The 23,390-nt window shown below is 57.3% G+C and overlaps 1 protein-coding gene across 4 annotated transcripts; it reads right to left on the reverse strand.

Annotated features, from left to right (window-relative positions):
• Nucleotides 1–2,084: 2,084 nt before the first annotated feature.
• On the reverse strand, nucleotides 2,085–21,867 carry LOC309850525 (uncharacterized protein). Of its 4 annotated transcripts, none has more exons than XM_082704561.1 (5): nucleotides 21,615–21,867; nucleotides 18,611–18,699; nucleotides 9,113–9,210; nucleotides 8,739–8,810; nucleotides 2,085–3,045 (listed from the first exon to the last, which is right to left on the reverse strand). In XM_082704561.1, exons 4-5 carry the CDS (start codon nucleotides 8,797–8,799, stop codon nucleotides 2,162–2,164), a joined length of 945 nt encoding a protein of 314 aa, XP_082560687.1. In that variant the 5' UTR covers nucleotides 8,800–8,810; nucleotides 9,113–9,210; nucleotides 18,611–18,699; nucleotides 21,615–21,867; the 3' UTR covers nucleotides 2,085–2,161. The 4 variants fall into 4 exon arrangements, 3 of the variants coding, with proteins under 3 accessions (XP_082560687.1, XP_082560685.1, XP_082560686.1); XR_014304309.1 differs by lacking the exon at nucleotides 2,085–3,045 and adding an exon at nucleotides 3,075–3,287; XM_082704559.1 differs by lacking the exon at nucleotides 9,113–9,210.
• Nucleotides 21,868–23,390: the final 1,523 nt, after the last annotated feature.

Here is a 23,390-nt window from a genome sequence, read left to right on the forward strand (position 1 = left end):
CTTTATTCCCATTGAACAGCAACTCCCTATTTCTCTGTCCTCCCAGGCCTGGGCTGTCACCATTTTACTGTGTATCCATGATTTTGACCACTGTAGGTATTTACGTAAGTGGCATTGTACAGTAATTGTCCTTTTGTTACTAACTTATTTCCTCTAGCATGATATCCTGAAGATTCATGCATGATGAAACAGGTGTCGGAGTTCCCCTTCCTTTTAAGGCTGAAAATTATCCCATTGTGTGTATGGGCCACATTTTGTTTATCTGCTCACCATCCATGAACCCCTGGGGTGCTTCTATCTTTCGGCTACTGTGTGTAGTGCTGTTGAGAACACAGATATACAAGTATTTTTGAGATGCTGCTTTCAATTCTTGGTGTGTACCCAGAAGTTGAATTGCTGTATCATATAGTTATTCTAGTGTTAATGTTCTGAGGAATTCCTAAGTGTGAATAACTCCAAACTTTCCCCTCTGTGCTCCATGCCATAGGGGTGGTCGCTTGTTCCCCTTGTGGTGTTTCCATTATTTTTAGTTCCTCAAAAATTCTTTCTATTCAGTTGTGGATAATTTTGTTGCCTATTAATTTTTGGAAGATAAACTTTAGAACCTAATGTTTAGTTACAGGATATCCAGCTTGGGTTGGGATTGGACTTGAGTACTCCACAGCATCCTGACTGGGTTCTAACAGCGATGCCCATTCACCTGCTGAGTGAAAGACACCAATACATGACATACGCGTGACAGATGAAGGACACTCAGTACATCATCCGTAGGTTTCTCACACCCTGGGTTCCCCTTGCTTAGGTCTGGAACCATGTTCCAGCCTTATCTCCAGTCTGGATTCCTTTCTGCCCCCTCCTTTTTTAAAAAAAATTTTATTAATTTATTTGAGAGAGAGAGCAGGAGAGGAGCACAGAGGAGAGGGAGAAGCAGATTGCCCACTGAACAGGAAGCCAGATGCGGGACTTGATCCCATGACCCTGAGATCATTACCTGAGCCCAAGGCAGATGCTTAACTGACTGAGCCACCCAAGAACCCCAAGTGCTTTTGTTTTTAACCAGACTTAAAACTGAGGGAAGGTACAGACAGAGGACTGACAGACAGATGGACAGATCTGGACAACAGTTCACATTGGGACATCAGAAGGTGAAGTTCTGGAAGGTGCTGAGATTGGACAGTCCCACCTCCTGGTCCTCCAAGGAGACCAGCAGGATCGAGAGGAGTTTTGAGTGTCCAGGCCCCAGGACATTGGCTGGCAGTAGTTGGTACATGGTACCTACTGAGGAGATGAATAGGAGGAAGAAGAGGAGTGAGGTCGGCGGTGGGGACGTTGGAGGGAAGGCAGGGCACCAAAGCAAGAGTAAAAAGTGATTCTTGCCGAAACTTACCTCAAAACTCGGTTCTCTTCTCTCCCAGTCTAGCTCTGTTTCTGTTAGATTATTCACATTTTTAATATTACCAATGTTGCCAAAAATGCCATCTACTTTTCTGTTGCTGACAACCATTTAACTGTGGAAGCAGTTGCCTGGAGTCCCTGCAGCTGTTGCCCCATGTACCTGAGATGACGGTATTCCAGCTGTCACCATCGAGAGCCCAGCATGCAGGAAAACAAGATACTCTGCTGCCTTAATTCTGGTGGGGATTTAATTTAATTAGCATCTGATTTACACAATGTGCTTCTGACAGCTGTGTTTGTGGAGTATCCGTGGACACGAGAAATTACCCTTCATTGAAATCATCATCAAAGCTCATTTGTCTTCCTGCTGACCTGACAGTCTTTGGCTGTGGGGACTTCCTGTAGCTTCCAGTAAGTGGCACTCCAGGGAGTGTCCTGGGGTCTGCCAAGTGTTTCGTGCAGATCCTTCATAGGAAAAATCTGGAAATGGGGCTTTGGAGGTTTGATCAAAGGATGGATATTTCTTAATAGTGGATTTTAAGACACATTAAGGTTCTCAGGAATTACCCCAGCAGAGATGAGAGAAGAACCTTCTCAGGGGCTTGGAGAACAGGGGGATGGGCTGTGGGGCGTGTGAGTCTGAGTTTCTGCAGCTGGGGGTGGAGTGGGTGGGTGAGGATAGAGGTGGGGACACAGAGAGGGACCGTCCTCAGCCACCTGCTGCTCAGCCTGGAGGGACAGAGCTCCCTTCAGGGGTACCTCGAGTTCAGAATGAGGCCGCGCTACCAGGTCTCCAGTGTGTTGGGGTTTGGACCCTGGCCAGGTGGATGATGGTGTGTGGGCCCCTCGACAGCTTCTCCAGGCTTGGAGTGATGGCGGCAGGGCCCCTTGGTCTGCCCTCCTGCAGGCTGAGCCAAACTGTGCCAGGGGAAGAAAACGGGGTGAGAGATTTGGGGAAACCAGCATTGGAACGTCCTGACCCTGCACTCCCCCCGGCCCCGGGGAAGCCCAGAGCCACTGTGGTGAAAGCAGGTGGGGTGGAGGGCCCGGTGGGCTGCCCTTCCTCGGAGGGAGGCCTCCACACCTGTCCCCGCCAAACTCCCCGTGGTGCGGAGCCTGTCCTGGGCCGTCCCACAGCCGCTCTCTGCTTAACGCTGGCAACGCTTATTGCCACGTCCCTGGCTCTGAGAATCAGTCTGGAAAGGCCCCTGATGAAACTGTTTCTCTGGAGTCGTAGGAAGACGTGAGGCCTGCCAGGAGGCCGTACCTGCCGTGCACCCAAGGGTCCCCGCACCCCCCGAAGCAAGCCTAGAGTCTCGATGGGATGGACAGCCAGATCCTGACTGCCTCCTGTGCCTAGCTCCCAACTCTGGCCCTCTCTCTTCCTGGCCCCCACCCCCCGTGTGACTTTAAGGAGAAGACCCAGACGCTGGGGAGGCTGGGAAGGGCACCGGAATGGCTGGAGGGCCAGGCCCACTGACCCTTGGGCCTCCCACCCTCCTGCCCAACCTGGAATCAGGACATCATCAGCCGGACCCCCTGGTAGATGGTCTATTTCCTGTAGCAGGTCCGCAGAGACCTCCCTTCCTTCCCCGGGGAAGAGCCAGCTGCTGTGGTAGCCTTGTGGCTTACAGGGGACCTCAACCAGACCTGCAGATGAGTAGAAAGATGGTTTCAGTGTACACCCAGGTCACGCTAAGTAAATTCACATGGTTGGGTGCCCTACAGGGGGCTGGTGCTCCCGGGTGTCTGATGAGCAATGACATGCAAAGGCCCTGTGGCTGGTTCTTCTTGTGGGAGAGCCTGGAGGAACGGAAAGGGCTCTGGCTGTCCGTTGTGTAAGTGAGGCCTCCTGGAGCTCTCAGCTTTTCCATCAAGTGGCTGCTGCTCCCCTAAATGAAACAGAAGGATAGACAGGCTTCCAGACCCCAGGAACTAAGCTGCTTAATTATGTGAGCATCTTGTAACGAAGCCTCTTGCAGCTAAAATTAGATCCCGAGTGCATGAATGTGTGATAATGTTTGCACACTAGAATTCACTTTCCCCTTAAAACATGAGAGGAGCTCCCTGGTTCCTGGGGGGCCCTCAGCAGGGAGATGGGAGTGCTGAGGGGGGTCTACATGGCTACCAGAATGCTTGGGGTAGAGGTAGGTCTCCTGCACCTGGAAGCTCACCAGGGCTGTTGCAGTGTGGTTTGTGGGGGTCTAGTGGGAAACTGATGGGTCTGGGCCCCTAGTGCTCACTGTTCCCACCAGGACCAGTAGGCCTGAATGAGGTCGAAATGGAGTGGAAGGCAGAGCTTGAGCCAGGCAGGGCCATGCCCTGTTCCCCTCCGTTTCCCACCCCAGCAGCCCTGGTGCCTGGGGTGGGGTTATTTAAGGTCATTGTCATCTCTGGGGTGGGGCGCCAGCTGGGCACAGTCCAGCGGCTCCTTCCATCTCTCTGGCTACAGTGGTTTGGGGGATGGTTGCATGAACTATGGACACCTATACACTCATTCACATGCAGAGATGATCACACTCACAGGCAGACACACATGATCACATACGTACACACACGACCCACATGCTCACTTGGAGATACACGTGCACATGTACACACATGGCCCCATGCACTAACACACAGACACAAACACACGGGTATGTGCATATTCACGCTCACACACACATGATCAAAGTCACACACACCGGCACCTACTCAGAGGTCTGTCCAGCTCCACAATACAGACAGGAGGGTGGGTCTTGTGGGCATCCTGAAGGCTGCGGAGGCCCCTCCCTCCAGAGCCCAGGCTTTGTTCCCCCATCTGTGCTGCCTTTAATGCTCTCAGGTTTAAACCCCCTTGGCTGGAGGACAGCTGGACAGTCAGTGCTCACTCTCAGGTGAGTCCTTCTGTCCCGGGTGACCCGTATGGCCAGGTCAATGCCCTCCAGGAACCCCACGCCTGCTGCCTTGGGAAGTTGTTCATTTGGGCTTCACGATGGGAGGAAGCTGAACAATCATAAGAATGCGTTTCTGCAAATTTTGGATTTACCTAAAGACACAAGCATGTGCCTATTAAACATGGGGGAAATTATCAGCGAATGTTTTAAAATGACCAATAAAAAGGAAAATATCATTGCTCGTTGTTTTTTATGGATCCTAATGTTTCTTTTTTTTTTTCTGATGGAAACATCAACAAACTCCCCTCCTAGATGCCGGCCACTAAATGACACAGCCAGCACACGGTAATGCAGGCACGCGGGTACCCGCCTGTCATAATTCATCTTCAAAACTGTAATTGGCCCAACAAAGAGCACAAAATCACTCTGCAAAGAGCAGATTCAATAAAAAACCAATTTCACTCTCTTTTCCAAAGCAACAAGCTGGGGACGGGAGCTCTTAAGTACATATCAGGTCGCTTCTCGGATTGCCACTCCCACCCCAATTTGATGAATTCTCGCCTATTTATTGAGGACCTACTCCACTGGAATCATTAGTTAGGTACTGAGGAAAGCAAAGTTTGAGGCAAATTCCCCATGGCCAGGAAGCACAGTCAGGTGGGGAAGGAGATAAGTTACACTGTTATGAACGCCCCAGAAGAGAGGCAGTGTGGGTGACTCCTGCCAGGGAATCAGGGAGGGCTTTATGAAGGAGGTGGCATTTACACGTGATGGAGAGGCAGGAAGAGGGTGGGCAGGAGCTCAGACTAGCACGGGGGCAGATTTAGTGGAGTGCAGAGGGTAGTGCGGGAGTGTGCGGAAAGGCAGGTGGAAGGTTCCTGATTGTGGAAGAAGCAGGTGTTGAAATTTGTAGGTGAAACCTGAGCCCCCTTCCCCTCCTACGGTGTGTTAGGACAGCAACCTGCCCCCTGCCAGGCCCTGGGTGGTCCAGCTCCCTTGGCTGCAGGCCTGCCCCCAGGAGCCCAGAAGGGCAGTGCAAAAGACTTTGCCAATGCTGCTCATGAGAGGAGGCAGGGGCGTGGAGGGGCGTGGAGGGGTGTGGGGGGGCTGTCACTGGGGTCACTGCTCACATGGGGCACAGGCCCCACAGTCAACCCCACAGCAGATGGCTCCCGGTGCTTCCAAGGCAAAAGATTTTGGAGCATTTACTGTTCAGTGCTTCTCTCCACCTCTGCTGCCGACATTCCCCTCCTTGAATGTTCGAATGCGCCAGGAAGAGACACTGAAGAGAAATGTTCAGGGGCACAGGAGGAAAATGCTAATGAGAGCCACAAAGCAGAATCCCAGGGAAGGGGAGGTCTCCTGAAGGAGTGGCAACCTGGTTGCTCTCTAACAGGGAAGTCGATTTGGTGACTGGGCAAGAGACTCAGAAAAGCGGGGCCCGGGGAACAGAGGCCGGGTGGCAGCCAAGGGTGGTGGGAAGGAGACCCACGCTGGTGCAGGTCTGCTTGCCCGCCGGCCATCCAGACCTCCAAGGGGTATTTGCTAACAGACCGACTGACTGTGGGGAAACTAGGGGTCACAGCTTCTCTGCAGGGGAAGGCAGGTGCTGCTGGGACCTTTCCGTCTCGGAGGATCTTGGCAACATGTGGAATGTGTCCCTCAGGAACGCCCCACCTATACCTGTGGCTCTCACCTTTCTGGGGCAGAAACCCGGACTTGGGGGATCTGGGAGACATTTGCCCTTTCCCTCCCCATGCACATTCCACCTGTTGCCCACTCCGTGTGTCCCCTCTGCTTCTCCTGCGTTTCTCTGCTCCCCCTACCCCACCCAACGACCCCATGGATTCCTCTGGGACAGACTGAATCTCCAGTTTGGAGGATTCACTGCCTCATTCTAGATCTTACTTCTCAGCCTTCCCCCAGCCCCATGCCCCTCCCAACGCCCCCCAGCCCCTCCCCCAGCCCAGAGTTCCTCCCCCATCCCTAGAGCCCTTGCCCAGGCACCACAGCCCCACCCCTGGCCCCATGCCCTTCCCAGGCCCTCAGCCCCTCCCCACACCCCACAGCGCCTCCCCCCAGCCCTTGCCCAGGCACCACAGCCCCTCCCCCCCACCCCACAGCCCTTGCCCAGGCACCACAGCCCCTCCCCCATCCCCAGAGCCCCAAGGCCAGGCCCTGCTCCCTCCCTGCCCTTGGGAGGGAGGTGCACCATGGTGGTCCACATGGGTGGATTTTGTGACCTGTCTGGGCTAATGAGCTATTCTTGATGCAATGCCTCCAGAGGCTTGCCACGTCCTTGTGCCCTGGAGTTGGGCAAGCTTTCATTCCTGGGATCCCCCGAGAAGGTTATGTACCAGGCAGAGGCGTCACTTCAGATATGGCCTCTGCAGAAAGCTGAGGAAAAGACCCAAGTCTATTCAGGAGCCTAAAGCCATGCCCCGCTCGCTCGCCCCAGAATGAGGGTAGCCCAGATCAGCTGTAGCGAGGTGAACCCGCAGAATCCTGGTTATGAGAAGAAATAGCCTTTGTCTCAAGTCACTGAGGGTCTGATGCTTTGTTACGTGGCGTGGCTGCTCGGTTTGCGGGCTGATGCAACCCTGGTCATCCAAGCTCCCCCCCTTCCTCCTTAAGCCCAACTGTCATAGGGATGGTCGCTGTAGCAGGAAAGACTTCCCCATGAGAGATATTCTGACTTTCTTCCAGAGGCTTAATCCTTAGTTCACGTGCCAACATACGGAGATCCATGCTCAGCCTTAGCAGGGGTGACAAGAGGCAAGAGCGGGGTGGTTCTGCAGGAGGCTGAGACATACGCCCTTTCTTCGAGAGTGAGAGAGCAGGGCCAGAAGCCAGCAATCACATGGCAGGGTACCGGCCACGTTTCTGACCAAGAGCAGACCACGGGGAGACAAAGTCATCATTCTGCAGATGCCCGTGTTTCTTCTTAAAGACAAATTATCTCTATTTTTTAAAAAATCCCCAGTAATTACGAGTATCCCTTCTTCTGCACACACCGCATGAGCCAGTGAGGAACTGGAATGCAACACAGCCTTCCCATATGTCAGTACCAGTTACGCCTTCTTTTAAAGCGTGTTCTGTGCATCCTTCTGGAAGGAGGTGAATGAAATGTTCTTGTAAATGGACAAACGATTCATGGGATCATGACTACTTCTCACCAGCTGCATCAATTCTAGGCAGCGATGGGACTTGGTGAGATATTATTTACAACTTGTTAAAAACACTCCTTGAGACACTTCGGGCCTTGTTTGGTCCTGGTGAGCTCAGCTGCACGTGGCTGGGATGGCAGTCGGCCGAAACTGGTCCTCCCGGCACACCCACGCTGCCTGGGCCCAGAGGAACTGCATGCCGGCGTGGGGAGGCTTCTGGAACTCTTTCCTCTGAGAGGGAGGACGGGGAAGCCTGAGACATGCACGGGACTTTACTGGGCCATCAACGAGGCATTCGATCAGGCATCGGTCCAAGTGACATTCTGTCTGGTGATGGGGTCACAGCTACACAGGGCAAAGGACAAACACACAGTCCTGCTCTCAGGTTGCCTATGGTCTCACAGAGATACGGTTCCCCATCTATTAGGTAGTCTTCAGGAAAGAAATGACCTGGCTTGCCTGTCCCTTAATCTCCTCCTCCGTCAAATTATGAAAATGAAAATGGTCATCACATCCCAGGACGGTGGGGACAGCCATGTCAGCCAACACATGTCCACCATACCCCCTTGTTCCCTGAGAGGACCCTGAGCTTGTTGGGGTGGCCATGCTTCCTGATGACGGCTCACCTTCTCAGGCTCCCTGCGGCCACGTGGGCCACGCGCCCCGGTTCCTGTCCATGAGCACAGATAGAAATTTTGGTGAGCGCATTCCTTTCTGAGTAAAAGGACAAAGTTTCGCGAGAGACGCTGCTCATTTGCCTTCTCTCCAGAAACACCTGAATGGAACCTCTGACCACGTGGGACCAAGGGGACAGTGACGGGCTGGAGGGGCCTTGGGCTCCGGACGTGCTCCTGGGCACCTGTCAGCCGTGTTCTACTTAGTTCCAGACAGCTCTTGCTTCAGCAGCTGTCTCATGGGCGAACGTGCTCTGGACAGTGTGAGCCCACAGACTGCAAGGTGTGCAGGAAGTACTCCTTGGGGCCGCACTGTGTGGTTACTGATGCCGTGAGCACCCAGCACGGTGGCGTGGTGAGCGGGTGCGGACGCCAGATGCTTCACGGGGCCTGCAGTCCCAGCCAGTGCCACGGGCTCTGAGCCTCAGAGGTCTTTCCAGGCGGACCCCTCTGCTCCTCCCAGCTGTCCTGCCCTCCACGGGGCTTCTACATTGGCTGTTCCAGGAGGATCCAAGCCGGAGCCCTGGCTTCAGTCCTGCGCGAACCGTCCGCCTCGCTTATTTCCAATGGGGGTCTGCTCCCAGCTCACTCCCAGATGAGAACCTCCCGGAGGGACCCCTCACCATCAGTAGCCCCTTGACGCTCCCGTCCTTCGGGCCCAAGTGCCGACACTGCCACGGACATTTCAGCAAGGCCTGGGGAGACACAAAACAGACCTCACTTTCAAAAATTCAATCCTAAAAAAAAAAAAGAACCATGCAATGTTTGCTTTTTTACTGTGATATATTCTTGTTAACTTCAATATAAAAATGTTTTAACTTCCCTGCTGATGGGAAGAATTAATTGTATTCGAGGAAGATGCTGGGTGTTCAGCCGCAGTTCTGCGCGCCCCCTCAGAGGGCGTTCGGGAGCTCCCTGTCCTGTCGTCCATGGGACGTGGGTGCCCTCCTGTGACCCCTTGTTCCACACACCGTCCCGTCCTCATGGAGCGTCGTACCTCCCTGGCCACTGGCAAACTCCCGGGTGTGCTCCCGTCTGAGAGAGCCCAGCAGGCCGGCTGTGCTAACCGCTTAGGCCTCTGGTCCCACCACACACCTGTCAAGCACAGGGAACATTCTGTTCATCGTGGAAGGCTTCCAGTTACTCGTGTGTGACCAATGATCCCCACACCTAGAGACCCCTCCTCCCGAGGGGGACAGGTGCCCCAAGAGCAAGCAGGCACCAGCTGCCTGGACGCGCCTCGGTACCACAAGCGGGGAGGCGTGAGGACAAAGAGAGCGTCTGAGAACGGATGTGCCGGCCGGTGACGTCCCCACGCACCCTCGCAAGCCGTCTCTGCCCCGCACCCGAGTGTGGAGGTTGAGGCTGGGGCAGGAGGGCAGGGAGGGACCTGCTTGCTGCTGGGAGGGACCCGGCACGGAAGGACCCGTCTCCAGCTCCCCGTCCCTGGTATTTCTTATCCCCAACCCCACACGGGAAACAGAGTGCTTGGTGTTCATTCTGAGCGCAGGTCAGTGGTCTGTACAGGAAACCGGGATGGGCTCTGGTGTTGGCCACATCCCCCCAGAGCCACTTCTGTGTCCCCCACTCTCAGGGGCCCAGCAGAACTAGGGGGGCTCTAGGCGTCTCCCGCAAGCCCCTCCCCTCTGAGCTCTGGAGGGGCAGGCTGCCCTCCGGGAGCTGTCCGTGGCTGTGGGCTAAGCGTCCCCCTCGTCTGCCATTAAGAGCTCCGTTATGGGAGCCGTCATAGCAGGTGTCATTGAACAGACATTAAGACCCAACTGGCCATGGTTAAGGGGACCAATAGCACATTCCTGATGTTTGAGGTGACAAAGGGAGACCCAGCCAAGCAAACATGTGATAATGGGCCGGGAAACACCCCCTGGGGGGAAGTAACAGGATGGGGGGCAGGGAGGGCATGCCCTGCCTGGGGCCCTCAGAGCATCTGCAGACTCTAAGTCAGCCTTGCCCTGGCCTCCCTGGGTCTCTGGCGCTGGACCAAGGAGGTGGGGACCGCTACCTGCACCGCCAGCCTGAGCATGTTCCGGGGAAGCCTGCCTTGTGACGGCAGGACAAAGGGTCACGCTGCCTCAGTTTCCTCTGAGCTGACGGTTCTTTGGGAGCCAAGACCAGTGTCAAAGCAAGCCGAGCTCATTTATGCTTCTGTGGGTCTGAAGGGGGCAGGCCCGTCAGGGCACCGACACCCCACCTCCAGTGGAACTGCGCATCCGCACAGGTAGCCGGCCCCGCTGACCCACTCTCCCACCTGCAGCCTTCCATGACCAGGAGGCGGCGCAGTGTGGGGTGCAGATGGGCGCTTTGGGTTCAGGTCTCCCTGGGTTTGACGCCCAGCTCTGCCCCTTGAGAGTCAGGCTCCTCTTTTCTGTTCCCTTGGGGCGCTGTGCACACCATCCCTCTGGCCGCCCAGTTCCCTCTGCTCTGTGTTCATGCCTGCACCTGCTGGAGAGTGGAGAGCCCAGGGTCTCCTGGACCCTGCCACTCCCCAAGGGAGCAGACACCTACTAAATCACGTTCCATCCATGAAGGTCCCTTCCCTGGGCCACGCCCGATGGTGAGCACAGCCGGAGACTATCCGCAAACCCACCAACCTGCCCACTGACCAGACCTCGCGCCCCAACCTGCGTACCCAGCCGGGCCATGCGCTCAGCTCACTCCTGCCATGCTTTCTGCTCCCAGCGCCCCAGGTACCACTTCCTCCTACCTGCTCCTCCTCCTCCCCTTTCTGAGCCCTTCCCTGCACCCACCCTGCCTCCTCCCAGGCGGTCCCTCCCCCTGAACCTATGGCTCCCCATAGCCTCCATGTCCCTCAGCCTGTAGGCCCCTTCTGCGGGGCACGTGCCTTCAGGACCCTGCCTCGGGCAGCCGGGTCCTCCTCCTCCTCTCTCTCTGCCATGTGCTGTGGTGACCAGCAGTGTATGTGAACGTGCTCTTGCCAGACTCACCCCAGCCCTAACTGAACGTCAGGTGCACTCTACCCGCCCGCTGAGCCAGTCCCAGGGCTGCGCCCTGCTGAAGGGGTGAGAAGGTCAGCACCCCTCGTGCCGGGCCTGTAACCTTGCACACTTAGCCCCCAGCCACGGACAGCCTATACTCCCCCGTGCCTGGAGTGCAGGGTACTCCCACGGGCCGCGGCCAGCCAAGCCCGCAGTGTTTCCCGTGGGTCATCCAGCCCCTCTCACGTGCACAAGTGCCTCCTCTAAGATTTCTCGTTCCCCGTGAGTGGTGGCGCTTTTACTCTTAGGACCGCGCTCACTGCGTCAGACATCGCGGTCCGGAAGGGGCTGAACAGTGGCTGCTAGAGAGGCACGTCTGCGTTCGCGACTCTGCAACCTGTGGCGGATACCTTTAACGGGTCTTGCCTAATGTAAATAAACGAAGGATCTCAACATGAGACGGTCCTGGATCATCCCCCAACCCAGACACAAGCGTCCTTTCCAGATACACACACACAGGACAGGACACACGGACACAGAGACAGATGGAGGGACGCAGCCATAACCACGGACACTGGGGCCACAGCGGCTGTGCAGGGCCAGACAGACCCTGCCTCAGAGCCTGGCCTGAGTGGCTGCTGTGGCCTCGCCTCGCGCATGGACGTCCGGCCCCCCCGGGACACTGATTCCAGATCCCCCAGGGACACTTAAGGGGCAGCGGGCAGCTTGTTAGAGTCTCGTGGGTGCTGAGGGGCGGAGTCCCAGCCTCCCCGTGAAATGGGGGGGGGGGTAGTTGGTAAAAACAACCCTTTGCCCCCTGGGTTGTTGTGGACTTAAGGGTGTAGAAGAATGGACCCATGGACAGCAGGGAGGGCCCACTTGGGACACAGCGTGTGCGTGGAAGGCACCTGCTGTAACAGCTCGTCTGCGGGGTCCCCAGCTCAAGCGCTCTGGTCTCCGGGGTCTCCGGGCTCACACGCTCTGGTCTGAGGGATTCCCCTTCTCATGCACTGTGGTCTGCAGGGTCACCCGCTCTCGTGCTCTTGTCTGTGAGGTCTCCCGCTCATGCACTCTGGTGTGCGGGGTATCCTGGGCTCCCGGTCTCTGGTCTGTAGGGTCCCTGGCTCACCCGTACTGATCTGCAGAGTCCTCTCCTCATGTGCCCTGGTCTGCGGGGGTCCACCGCTCAAGTACTCTAGTCTGTGGGGTCTCCAGCTCGTAAGCTCTGGTCCGCGAGGTCTCCCCGACTCTGCACTCTGGTCTGCGGAGTTTCCCTGGCTCATGCGCTCTGGTCTGTGGGGTCTCCCCCTCACGCACCCTGGTCTGTGGCACCTCCCTGGCTTGGGCGCTCTGGACTGTGGGGTCCCCTGCTCACGAACCCTGGTCTGTGGGGGTCTCCTGCTAACGCGCTCTCGTCTGTGGGGTCTCCCCAGCTCTCGTGCTCTAGTCTGGGGGGGTCTCCCCAGCTCTGCACTCTGGTCTATTGGGTCTCCCCAGCTCATAAGCTCTAGTCAGCAGGGTCTCCCCAGCTCGCTCACTCTGGTCTGCCGGGTCTGCCCCTCATGCACTCTGTGTCCACCCCGCCACACAGCACATGTTTCCCAGCCACCACACTGCTGACACTCCCTGCTGAGAGGCTGTCCTGGGCTCTGTAAGATTTGAGTGGTTTTCTTCTACTGCATTCGCCCCGGCTTGGCTCCCTGTCATGCGGAACGACCCTGGCTCACTCTGGCCCAGATTGGGAGACACCGCTGCCCTGGTGGAGAACAGCCTACTAGGTGGAGGGGCCAGGACTTCAGAACCTGGGGCTCCCGCTTGCAGCGGGCTTGGGATGCAGGCAGGGTTGCTGGGTGGAGCACTGGAGCCGGCAGATGGTTAGCAAAGGCCCCGGGGTGGGCAGGCCATGCAGGCGGTACACAGACAGGGACCTGGATCACCCTGGACAGTGGCACCAGCTGCACAGTGACTGCAGGTGCTTCGTGAAGCCGCGATGTGACGTGAGCCATCTGCCTGTCACGGGGTTGGCTGCCCCGTGGCTGTTCCTGCTGTTCCAGCCAGCTGAGTGAACCCTTAATGGGATGCGGGACAAAACATCTCTTCACAGGGCTGCAAAGCCTCCCAATCAACTCTTCAAATAATAGGCACACGCCCAAGATGGGGAGTGTCTCTGCCAGGGCTGAGATTTCTGTCGTGGTGATAGAGGTTCCTAAAGACCCGGGCCCCCCGGCCTGTGATGACGATAATGGCTGTTGATAGACAAAGCTGAATAGGAAAAAGAGAGACCACGCTTGGGGACTGTCACTTCATTTTCCTTTCCTGTGACTGCGGTCCAATCCAAGGCAGTGCCAGCCCCTCCCCGGGGAGCTCCAGGGTGGCCCTCTCCCCCTCACCTGTCCTCTGCCTAGAAACTGAGGGGAAGAAGCACAAAGTCCCTCAGACTCTGGAGGTCTGAGCCCATGCGACTCTGCCCTTTGCTGCTGTGTGACTTCAGGCCAGGCGAGCCTGCACCACCTTTCTGAACAGGAAAAAGACGGCCACGATGATACCACGCCTGCTTACTAGTGGCTTATTCCAGAGCCCACAGGAGTCACGATAGCACTCTGAGGGTGTGTTCTCACTACTCCATCTTACAAAAGAGAGAGAGGCTTCGAGAGGTCAGACAGTTTGCCAAGGCCAAGCACCTCATCAGGGCCACCCTGTGTGGTTGTTCCGGTTGTGTACTGCACAAAGGAGCTCTACCTAGGGCGACAGTTACACTGCTGATGAATGCTGAGGTCCAAGACAGCATGAAGTGGGCACAGGGCTCCTAGCACCCCACTGGGCATGTCCGAGAACGATTACCTTCAAGATCCACCCAGACACCCATGCCCAGATCCCCATGCAGGAGCACAGGAGCTCACGCTCCCTCTTGTCCTGACACCTGCTGCGGAGCAGACCCTGAGTCGGCTCTGGCTGCCTGGCTGGAGGATGGAGCAGGTGCATGCTGGTGTCCATGAGACTGGGAGCCCAAGGGAACAGCAGGTGGACGTGGGGTACCAAGCAGGACCCTGCCCAAGGACCAGGACCACAAACGCTGCTCTCTAGCAGTGTGGAGGGTAGACAACTCAAGGCAATCTTGCTGGCTGGACCCAGGCGTCACAGGGCTAGCCACCCTGGCCTGACCGGTTTCCTGCCTTTTCCAACCTGCCCTTCTGCGCCCCAGGATCTCAGGACGGCCCAAAGACAGAAGGGAGCCTCACGAGGCCTGTCCTTCTGGGTCCGGGTGGGTTCCACCTGCTTGCTCAGTGAGGAGCACAGGAGGGGTGTCAGCTCTCCCCAGGCCCCGAGATTCCTATAGGTGGATGTTTCCCTAAATGTTCCCTGACTCCTGCCCAACATGCTCCTCCGGTGCTTCAGCAACCCCTTGGTTCCACCCTCCAGCAAGCATGTCGGGCTCCAGCTGCAGCACAATGTGCGAGTTCTCCACACACCATGCTGCACCACACGGGACGGGAACTTCATGCCAGCGGCCTCTGTCAGTACTGTGCACGACCCACTCTTCCCTTTGTACGACTGCCACTGATGATGAAGTCCTTGAGACTGTGCTAGGGTCACCTCCACCAGGAAGCCCTCCCTGATTACTCAGGAGTCGCCCTGAAGATTCTCACCCTCTCTATGTCAAATGACAGTCCTCAGGTCCGTTGCCTGTGCCCACAGGGGCCTGCACTCCCCACTGTCATGACGTGTACCACTCTTGGTGCTCACCTTCTCCACCAGACTTTGATCCTCTCCACGCTGTGGACTCTGTCAGCAGGGACTTGACCAACTGAGAAAAGCTTTCCTCTTGGGTGGTGTGGTCTCAAGGTCTGGTGTAGACCAGAGCCAGGGACTCACAAGTCCTTGTGACTCTGCTAAGTCGGGAGCTCCTCACCAGGCCACCGCCAGCAATGTCCGAGGCTCCCCATCCCCCGCACCTCTGGCCCCCCTTCTGGTCCTGAGCTTATCTGGGACAGGGCAGCTCCTCACAGACGTGCTCTCAAACCCTCCAGCAGGCGCCGAGTGCTACCCATTCTTCCCAGGGATACCGTGAGCGTTCCTGTGCCAGGACGGAGCATGCGAGAATCTGATGTGACACACTCCCCATCCTCAGAGAAGGGTCTGACCAGTGAGGAATGGGCCACAAGGCAAACCACTGGAACGCGACGTGTTTGCACTTGGGTCGAGCAAAGCGCTGTGCAACGCGGTGCTGAGACGGGCTGGCCCTAGCTGGAGGAGAAGGGGTTGGCTCTGGCTGAGAACAGCGTACGCGAGTTTGGTCCCAAACTTCACAGCACTAGAGCGCCTGACCAGCCCTCCATGCGTCACGCAGGACGCAGGGAAGAGGGATATCCAGAAGAGCCCAGCCCTGGAAGAAAGGCATCTTCACCGCCAGGACAAGGGACCTAGAATTTGCCCTGCATGCGACGGGTGCCAGGACAGTCCCGCGCTTCATAGAGACACCACCTTCTTGGGACCTGAGCCAGCGCCCCAACAGATGATGACTTGCTCGCTCTGAGCTCCTCCGGCAGCAGAAAGGACAGACAACCAGGAAGGCCCAGGAGGTGGGAGACCGGGGGCAGCTGTCCTTCTGACGGGGATGTCCTCTTCTTGGCCGGATCCTTCTGCAGCCCTCAAAGCAGGAGCTCATCAAGGAACAGACAGAGTGACCGGGCCATGGACACCTCCTGGATCCTGGGAGCATGCTCAGGTCCGGGCGAGATGGCGCAGAGGTCAGAGAGAACATGGCCTCACTGGGTCGAGGATGCGGCCCTTCCTTCCAAGGAAGCCTCGGTCTCCACATCCAAACCATCTGAACAGCTTCCCAGGCTTGTGGTCGGGATGCAGCCCTCGAGCACGGAGGGAGGGACGAAGGAATCAGATGCTGCCAGGCCTCTCCCCCAGCACCATGCACGCCATCCCCAGGACCGACCGGGGAGCCCCAGGCCAGGGCAAGCTCCTGCCCTGGACATGAGGACCTGGGCCCAGCCCTGGGGAAGCAGGACGGAGAGGAAGACTACGTTCTTGGTGCTGGTCCTGCCGGCCTGCTGGTCATCCCCTCAGGACCAAGGGGCAAGAAAGAGCAAAAGACAGAGTTCTCATCCCCAGGGATTCTCAGTCCACACAGCAAGAAAGACCCAAAGGAGCACCCCAGCTCATGGCCCCAAAGCCACTGGAATGTCACAGTGTCTAGCCCCTCCTTGGTTCTCCTGCACGAGTGGGAGACACAGCTCCTCTGAGAGACCCCCGCGTCCATGGCGATGCTCCCTTCCCGCATCCATGGCGACGCTCCCTTGCCTGTGATCCTCCACACCCGTCTGAGCTGGGCCTGCAGCCCAAACCATGCAAAGATCAGCTTTTTCTCAAAACAAGGAGTTCCCTGAGGCCGGTGTCTTTGTGAAGCCCCAGGCAAGGCCTGCAGCAAGGTGCACGGTCCCGAGTCCTGAACTGCAGAAACACGTGCCATTAGGGCCCCGCAGAAGCTCATGCGGTGTGTGCGCCACCCGCCCTAAATCCTTCCATGCTGCTCTCTGAGATGCAGGACCTTAGCACCTGGATGAGCAGAGAAGATCACTGACAGTCTTTGCCCCAATGGAGGACCCTCCTTTCTCAGGGAAGTAGGTCCTTGGTGGCCAGTCACATCCCCTGGTCAAACCATGGGGCAACCCCTCCCTGAGCACGGCTGATGCACCCGCACCTCCACCAGGCACCCTGGAGTGCAGGACATGTACGGGCTGGGGCGAGCCTCCATGCTGGAGGCCAGTGGGTGTCCCGCACAGAAGGGCTCTGGGGGGTCCAGGAGTGGGCAGCCCCCAAGAACCATTCCCCGGGCTCATGGAAACTGTCCACACGGTGGAGAACCCCATGAGGCCAGCCCGTGATGGTCCGCCAGCAAAGGAAGGCAGGCATCAGTTTAAGTCTGTTGTCCGTTCTTCATTCCAGGAGACTGAAACTGGGACCGCACGGTGGAAAGCTATTTCTGAACACTCAGAGTGGATGGTGGCTTCGAGGCCACTGCCATCCCCGTCACCCTGAGGTCACAGTCAGCACCGAGACGCACTGCTCACAGCCCGTCTCCCTCTTGAACTAGAGGCAGGCTGTCATGCCTCTAACGGGTTTCCCACAGCCACCGGGAAAAGTCACCACACGCACTCTTGTAGCTCTGCAGTCACAAGGTCTAAATTCGGGGCCGTGCTCCCCAGGCAAGTGTGTTCTCTTGTCTCCGAGGAGTCCAGACACAACTGTGCCCTTGCCCCTTGGGCCCTCCTCCACCTCCAACAGCGCCTGCGATCCTCCACCTGCTTCCCTCGCTCCCGGTCTGTCTCTTCCACACACAAGCCCACACACAGCAACATATACACGTGTGCACACACATGCCTCTGCTTCCCTTGTCTCACCTCATCTGATGCAGACCCACCTGCCCCCACGTAGGAGGCTCCTCGCACGGAGCTGGTGTGTGGCCCAACAATCCAGGATCACCCCACCCCCAGTGAGAACCTTGAACCAGTCACATCGGTGAAGCCCCTCCTGCAAGGGGATGTCACACATTCCCAGCTTGGGGGCAGCAGGACGTGGCATCTTCTGGAGGCCGGGACCCCACCTGGTCCAAGCCCCGGCCAGCTCCTCAGGTGCAGCTTCTAAAGCCCCTCGGGCCTTGGCCTGACCACCCCCCCACCCCAGACAGAAGCCTATCTGTGTGGCTCTGAGCAGTGTGCCACCCCCGCTGCCCGGCCCTCAGTTTCCCGTGTGTGCAGGGCCATGGGCTTCCAGTTCTGCCATCCAGCCGCAAGACTGCTTGGCACACAGGCTGAGCAGGGAGGGCCCGGCCATTCGCTCGCAGCACGGCAGTGAGGACACCTGTGTCCAGAGAGAGAAGGCGCTCACCCAGGACCCAGTCATGGAACGTGAAGAAGTCCCTCAGCTTGCGTGTTCTAATTGATTCAGCACAGATTTAACTCGGGTGTGACGTTCAGAACATGACCCATAAAAACATCCACCAGTGCTGCTCTACGGGGCCTCCCGGAGTTAAGATGGCTCGGGGGGTTCAGGAAAGGGCCACCTGGCTGGGGCTGTTAGCCCGAGGCTGGGAAGGGCTGGTGGGAAGCGTGTGAGGAAGGATCTACGACAGGCCAGAAGATGTCACCCTCCCACCTGGACGTCCCGAAGCAGAGGACGGGGTGTAGGGAGGGTGACCAAGCCGGCCACGGGTCCGAGGCTCAGTGTTCTTGGCTCCAAGATGCCTGTGCCCCTCAGCATGGCTCTGAGATGGGTTGAAGGCAAACCCCTCGTGCTGATCGGCCAGCAACAACCTCCAATGACAAGTGTCCACTAGACCTCCTGACCTCCGTCTGACCAGCCTTCGCCCAACCCCAGAAACACTCTGACTGGTTCCCACTCTGCTAGTGAGGAAAAAGCCCTCCTAATAAAAGCTCCTCACTAATAACAAGAATCCTCTCTTGTGGAAATTTGGCACACATTCTTCAACAACAAATAGGAAAACAGGATGTCTGCTTTGCAGCACTTACCAGCCCTGAGAAGGAGACGTGGTGGACTCTGACTCATTTTTCCAACCACGCTGGGGAACGGAGATGCTGTCAATGTGAGCGTGAAGGAGCTGTGGGGAAAGAAGTTAGAGATGGAGTCCGTGAGAATCTAACACATGTTATTTTTGGAACTGGATTTGGGGCAGCAGATAGAACCATCGCTGCTGGGGCTGTGAAGGTCACACCTGCACTAGGACACCAGGGGCCCCAGTGTCAGAAGCAGCAGCGTCCAAGGGCCAGGACCTCCCCATCCCTCACATGGAGGATTTCCTCTGAGAACACCTCCATCCTCACATGAGGGTCCATGTCCACACAGGACGGATGAGAAAGGCTGACACAGAGAGGAGCATGTGGGCATGGGGACAGAGGTTCAAGCCGCCGGCCTAACGTGGCACGCAGCCACCAGGTAAGCCGGCGAGTGGTGCCAGGAAGGTGCCGACAGACGTCCTGGCAGAGAGGATTGGAGAGACCACCTCCCCTGTGGACGCAGGGTGTGGGCAGGAGACAGGGTCACCTGTTTACTGGACTTCCAACTCCTGAGGGCTGGCTACAATCTGTCTTGTCCATGCCTCTGTGCCCCATGCAGAGGAACGGGCCCAGCAGAGAGCAGGTCCTCACAACATGGTAGCTGGCTGAAGGAACCATGAATGAGTGAGTTCCTAAGCACACGGCGCTGAACCAGCTCAGAGCTGAGCCCTCGGGACTCCAGCGCACTCTGCTGGGGGATCACCCAAGCCAGGCCACCTCGAGGAACCCCCCCCCCCAACCAGCTGCCCTCTACGCAGACTCCTCTGGCTTCTCTGGGACTCCTTTACTCAGCCCTGCCTGATGGCCGGCTGGCCACGAGGTGGGACACAACCCAATGCAGGGGCTCCCGGGGTTCCCCGGACGGCTCCCTCCCAGCCCCGCAGACTTTTGGCCACCAAGCCCTCCTCATTCCACCTTCCATCCTCCTTCTGCCTTACAGCTAGCTCCCTCCGTCTCGGCCGGGCCTGCATCCTGCCCTGCGTCCTGGCCCTCCGGCCAGGGGGCCCCACCCGCCTCTGCTGCACTAACAAGCAAGCCCCATTCCAGAGCCTGTGGTACCATCACTGTCACCCGAGGCAACCACAGTACGGCCACTCTCCCACCACAGGGCCCAGCATTCAGGGAGGGGAAGTCCCATCTGGGACACAGTGTTTTCACGGCAGAAACAGAAGCCAAGCCAGGGGTGGAAAAACTCAGTGCCTCTGGGATGGTTCCATAGCTGGTCCCCAAGTGTCTGATGCCCCTCCCTCCACAAGAGGGGGTTAACGGCCCCGCTGAAGGTGAGTGGGACTGCGGGCCCGCTGCAGCCAGCAAATGTCCGCCCGGGTTTCCTGGGACCCCTAGGCTGTGGCTGCAGGGTCCCCAGGCAGCGTGCTGGCCTCCACCTGTGCCCACAGGGCTCTGTCTCCACCGTCTGGGTGACCTGGACTTCCAACACGGGAGAATAGGGTGCAGGGCATTGCCTGAACCCTAAACCAGCAACGGGTGCAGAAATGTGTGCAGAGAGGCGGGACAGCAGGCCTGCGGCTGGGAAATACCGCTCACCCCCCAGTAGACTGCAGCCTGGGAGTGGAAGACCGGGATCTAGGTGATGCCCGTGTCCCCAGCAGAGGGGGGCTCCCCAACCACCCCTTCAGTCTCCCCTCACAGCACCCCTTCCCCTGCCTCTCACCTCAAAACACACAGTCAACCTGCCAGGTCACGTACAGAGACCTATCACAAACCCATGTCAATGGCAGCACACCTTCCCTGTAAAACCTGCTGTGGCTCCCACTTCCAGTTGCCCAATGCGGCTCCAGCATCTGGGGGCTAGGAACCATAGGCTCAGGTCATCTCCCCTGAGTGTGGGTTGATGGGGCCGGGACACATGCACAGCGGCCCTCTGCTGGCCGGCAGGGGTCGGGAGCTCTCCTACATGCTGGGCAGACATCCAGCAGGCAGGGCCTGCTGTCTGTCCCCCCCCCCCCCCCCGCCCCCGAGGGCCTCTCTTTGCAGGTGGCCCCTCCCCCGAGCAGCATGGGGGCAGGATTGCAGGGAAGTGGGAGCATGGGATGGACCCTCAAGGGTCAGCCCTGAACAACACAGTGTCACTTCTGGCACAGTTTTCACATCCAAAAAGACCGCAGGGCAGTCAAGTGCTACAGGAGGGGATGAGATCTGTCCTCGGTCGGGCGGGAGGAACAGCGTGTGCCTTTGTGGAGGGGGGACTCCCTGGGATCCATGCTGGGATGCTGCATCCATCACCGGCTGAGAACAGGGTGCTCAGTATCCACACACTACAGAGATGCCTTGGCTCATCTCAGGAGGGTCTACACAGGGTTGACCCCAAAGTCACACACTCCGGAGGTCTGCCCAGGGAGACTTGGGATGGTGAGACGAGTTCCCATGGGGCTGTCCGGAGCTCTGTGGTGCCTTCCCTCTCCTCCCCCCAGGGAAAGAGAGGAAACCTCCCTGGTCATAAGCCCAAGGCAGCCTTCCAGACAGACTGACATGGACTGAGCGAGCCTTGACCACGTCGGCTGCAGCACGTGCACCCCACTGACAGCACACAAGCCTCCCGGGACCACCAAAGGGTAAGCAGGAACGTCTGCTGGACAGAGGCCAGCTCTGGGATGGGTGGCGGTGGATCCCATCAGAGTCTGCAGAGTTCACAGCAAGAACCCAGGGCTGAGGGGCACCTGGGAAGGAAGGACCACCCACCCATGCCAGGGTGCTGCCACCAGAGTCCCCGAGAATCCCCGAAGCGTCCCAGAGAGAGAGGACCAGCTTGGACGCAGCCCACCCCGAGCCCCAGCCCCCGGGGGCTGCCCTCCCTCAGCTCCCCCAGTGGTGGAGAGGGGGCGTCCTTGGCCCCTGTTGCCCACGCAGCTGTCGCACCCCACGGGATACCGGGCTGAATGGGGGCTGGAGATGCAGCTGGACACCAGTGAGAGCAGTGGAAGGTCCGGCGCACACCCACCTTGGACGGCAGTTCCTCAGACTCAGGGAGCACCGCGCAGAGCCGTCAGCATACCGGGCGCACGCATTTCCCGTCTCTCGCGGCCTCGGGGGCGTGGGCTCTGCAGACTCTGGAGCAAGTCCATCCCGCAGGCCGCAGGACCTAAGCCCAGCTCTGCCGCCTCAGCCACGCCAATGGAGGCGAAGTGCGCAGCCGCCCGTGACACCCACCAACGCGGGGCTCGAAAAAGAGTCACGGGGTGATTCAACGGGCTGAGCTGGAAGACATGGGGTGTCCTTAGCCGAGCTCTCTCAGCGCCTTGGCAGCCGGCCTGGGGGAGCAGGCGGCTGGGCGCAGGCCGGCCGGCGCCTCAGGGACATCCTGCTCCGCAGCTTGCCACGCTCCCTGTGAGCGCCTGCGGACGTTGCCCGCGTATTTCCGGCACTTCCGGCGTCCTGCCCGCACTTCCGGTTGCGCCCATCCCATGCGGCAGGCTGGCCTGGATACTTAAGGCACTTCCGGGCCGGCCCTCTGATGCCCCCAGCGGGTGTGGACACCCCTGCACTTCCAGCAGCGTGGGGAGGACGGGCTGCTGCTGTGGTCCCGCCTCTTTGTGTCCATAGAAATTTTGTGTTCCATAGAAACACAAAATGTCTGGGACGCCTGAGTGGCTCAGAGGGTTAAGCCTCTGCCTGCAGATCAGGTCATGATCTCAGGGTCCTGGGATCAAGTCCTGCATCAGGCTCTCTGCTCGGAAGCAGGGAGCCTGCTTTCCCCTCTGTCTCTCTGCCTGCCTCTCTGCCTACTTGTCATCCCTCTCTCTCTGTCAAATAAATAAGTAAAAAAACTTTAAAAAAAAAAAAAAGAAAGAAAGAAACACAAAATGTCTTTGTGTTCCATAGAAGTTTTAGGACTGTTTCTAGCAGCTCTGTGAAAACTGCTGATGGAATTTTGTTAGGGATTGCATTAAATTTTTTAAGAAGATTTTATTTATTTATTTGACAGAGAAAAATCACAAGTAGGCATAGAGACAGGCAAAGGGCGGGGGAGGGGGGAATCAGGCTCCCCACTGAGAGAGAGCCTGATGCAGGCCTCGAGAACCCTAAGATCTCGACCTGAGTTAAAGGCAGAGGCTTAACACTGAGCCACTCAGGCGACCTAGACATTTTATGGATCTAACTGACTTCCATATCGAGCAGGTGCTAGGTTCTCGCTTAGTCCAAAGTGCCTAATTTAATTAATTATATAACAAAACATCTTTTGAATCAATAAAGTAAATTCAAATGGTTTTCTGATTCTTGACATTCTGGGTCACTCTCTGACACTTTGTGGCTTGTAAAGCAGTTAAGTTAAAGTCAGTTTTTGTATTTTTTCTATCTAATAATGGAGTCACCTAACCTTTCATCCATAGAGTGAAAATTCAGGAAATCTGCCATGATCAGGGAAGGTCTTTGGCAGCCACAGTCTCCCACCTTTCCGTCTTTGCCTGGATTAGCAGCCAGCCAGAAGTTGTTTGGGTCTTTTTCATCTTCATAGGGATCTTGATGAGGATGCCCTTCAATTATCCCTGTGAAGGTTTCTAACCTTTGCCAAACTTCAGCACCTCCAACCACACCATGTAGTTATTTCTTATCCCTACAGCTAAATGAAGCCAACCATATCAATTTTATTCTCAGGGCATTTTTAAAGCAATGCCAAGTGCTAGCAAACATAGTAGTCAGCTTTTGAGGCAAAAGAGGGGGAAAAGGTGAATGCCTTTCAGGGAAAAACATTTCCTTGTATAGCCTCATTGACACC

Source organism: Mustela nivalis (assembly GCF_964662115.1).
Source record: "Mustela nivalis genome assembly, chromosome: 16".
Taxonomy (NCBI): domain Eukaryota; kingdom Metazoa; phylum Chordata; class Mammalia; order Carnivora; family Mustelidae; genus Mustela; species Mustela nivalis.

What these genes read in the sequence shown, in the direction of transcription:
- LOC309850525 (XM_082704559.1), bottom strand. Translation starts at nt 18,647, where the DNA reads ATGAGTCAGAGTCCACCACGTCTCCTTCTCAGGGCTG. An exon ending in ACGTCTCCTTCTCAGGGCTG is followed by an intron (nt 8,811 to 18,610) that starts GTAAGTGCTGCA and finishes GTGTCTCCCCAG; the next exon opens with GCCTTGCTGAAATGTCCGTG. An exon ending in GCGTCAAGGGGCTACTGATG is followed by an intron (nt 3,046 to 8,738) that starts GTGAGGGGTCCC and finishes ACTCATCTGCAG; the next exon opens with GTCTGGTTGAGGTCCCCTGT.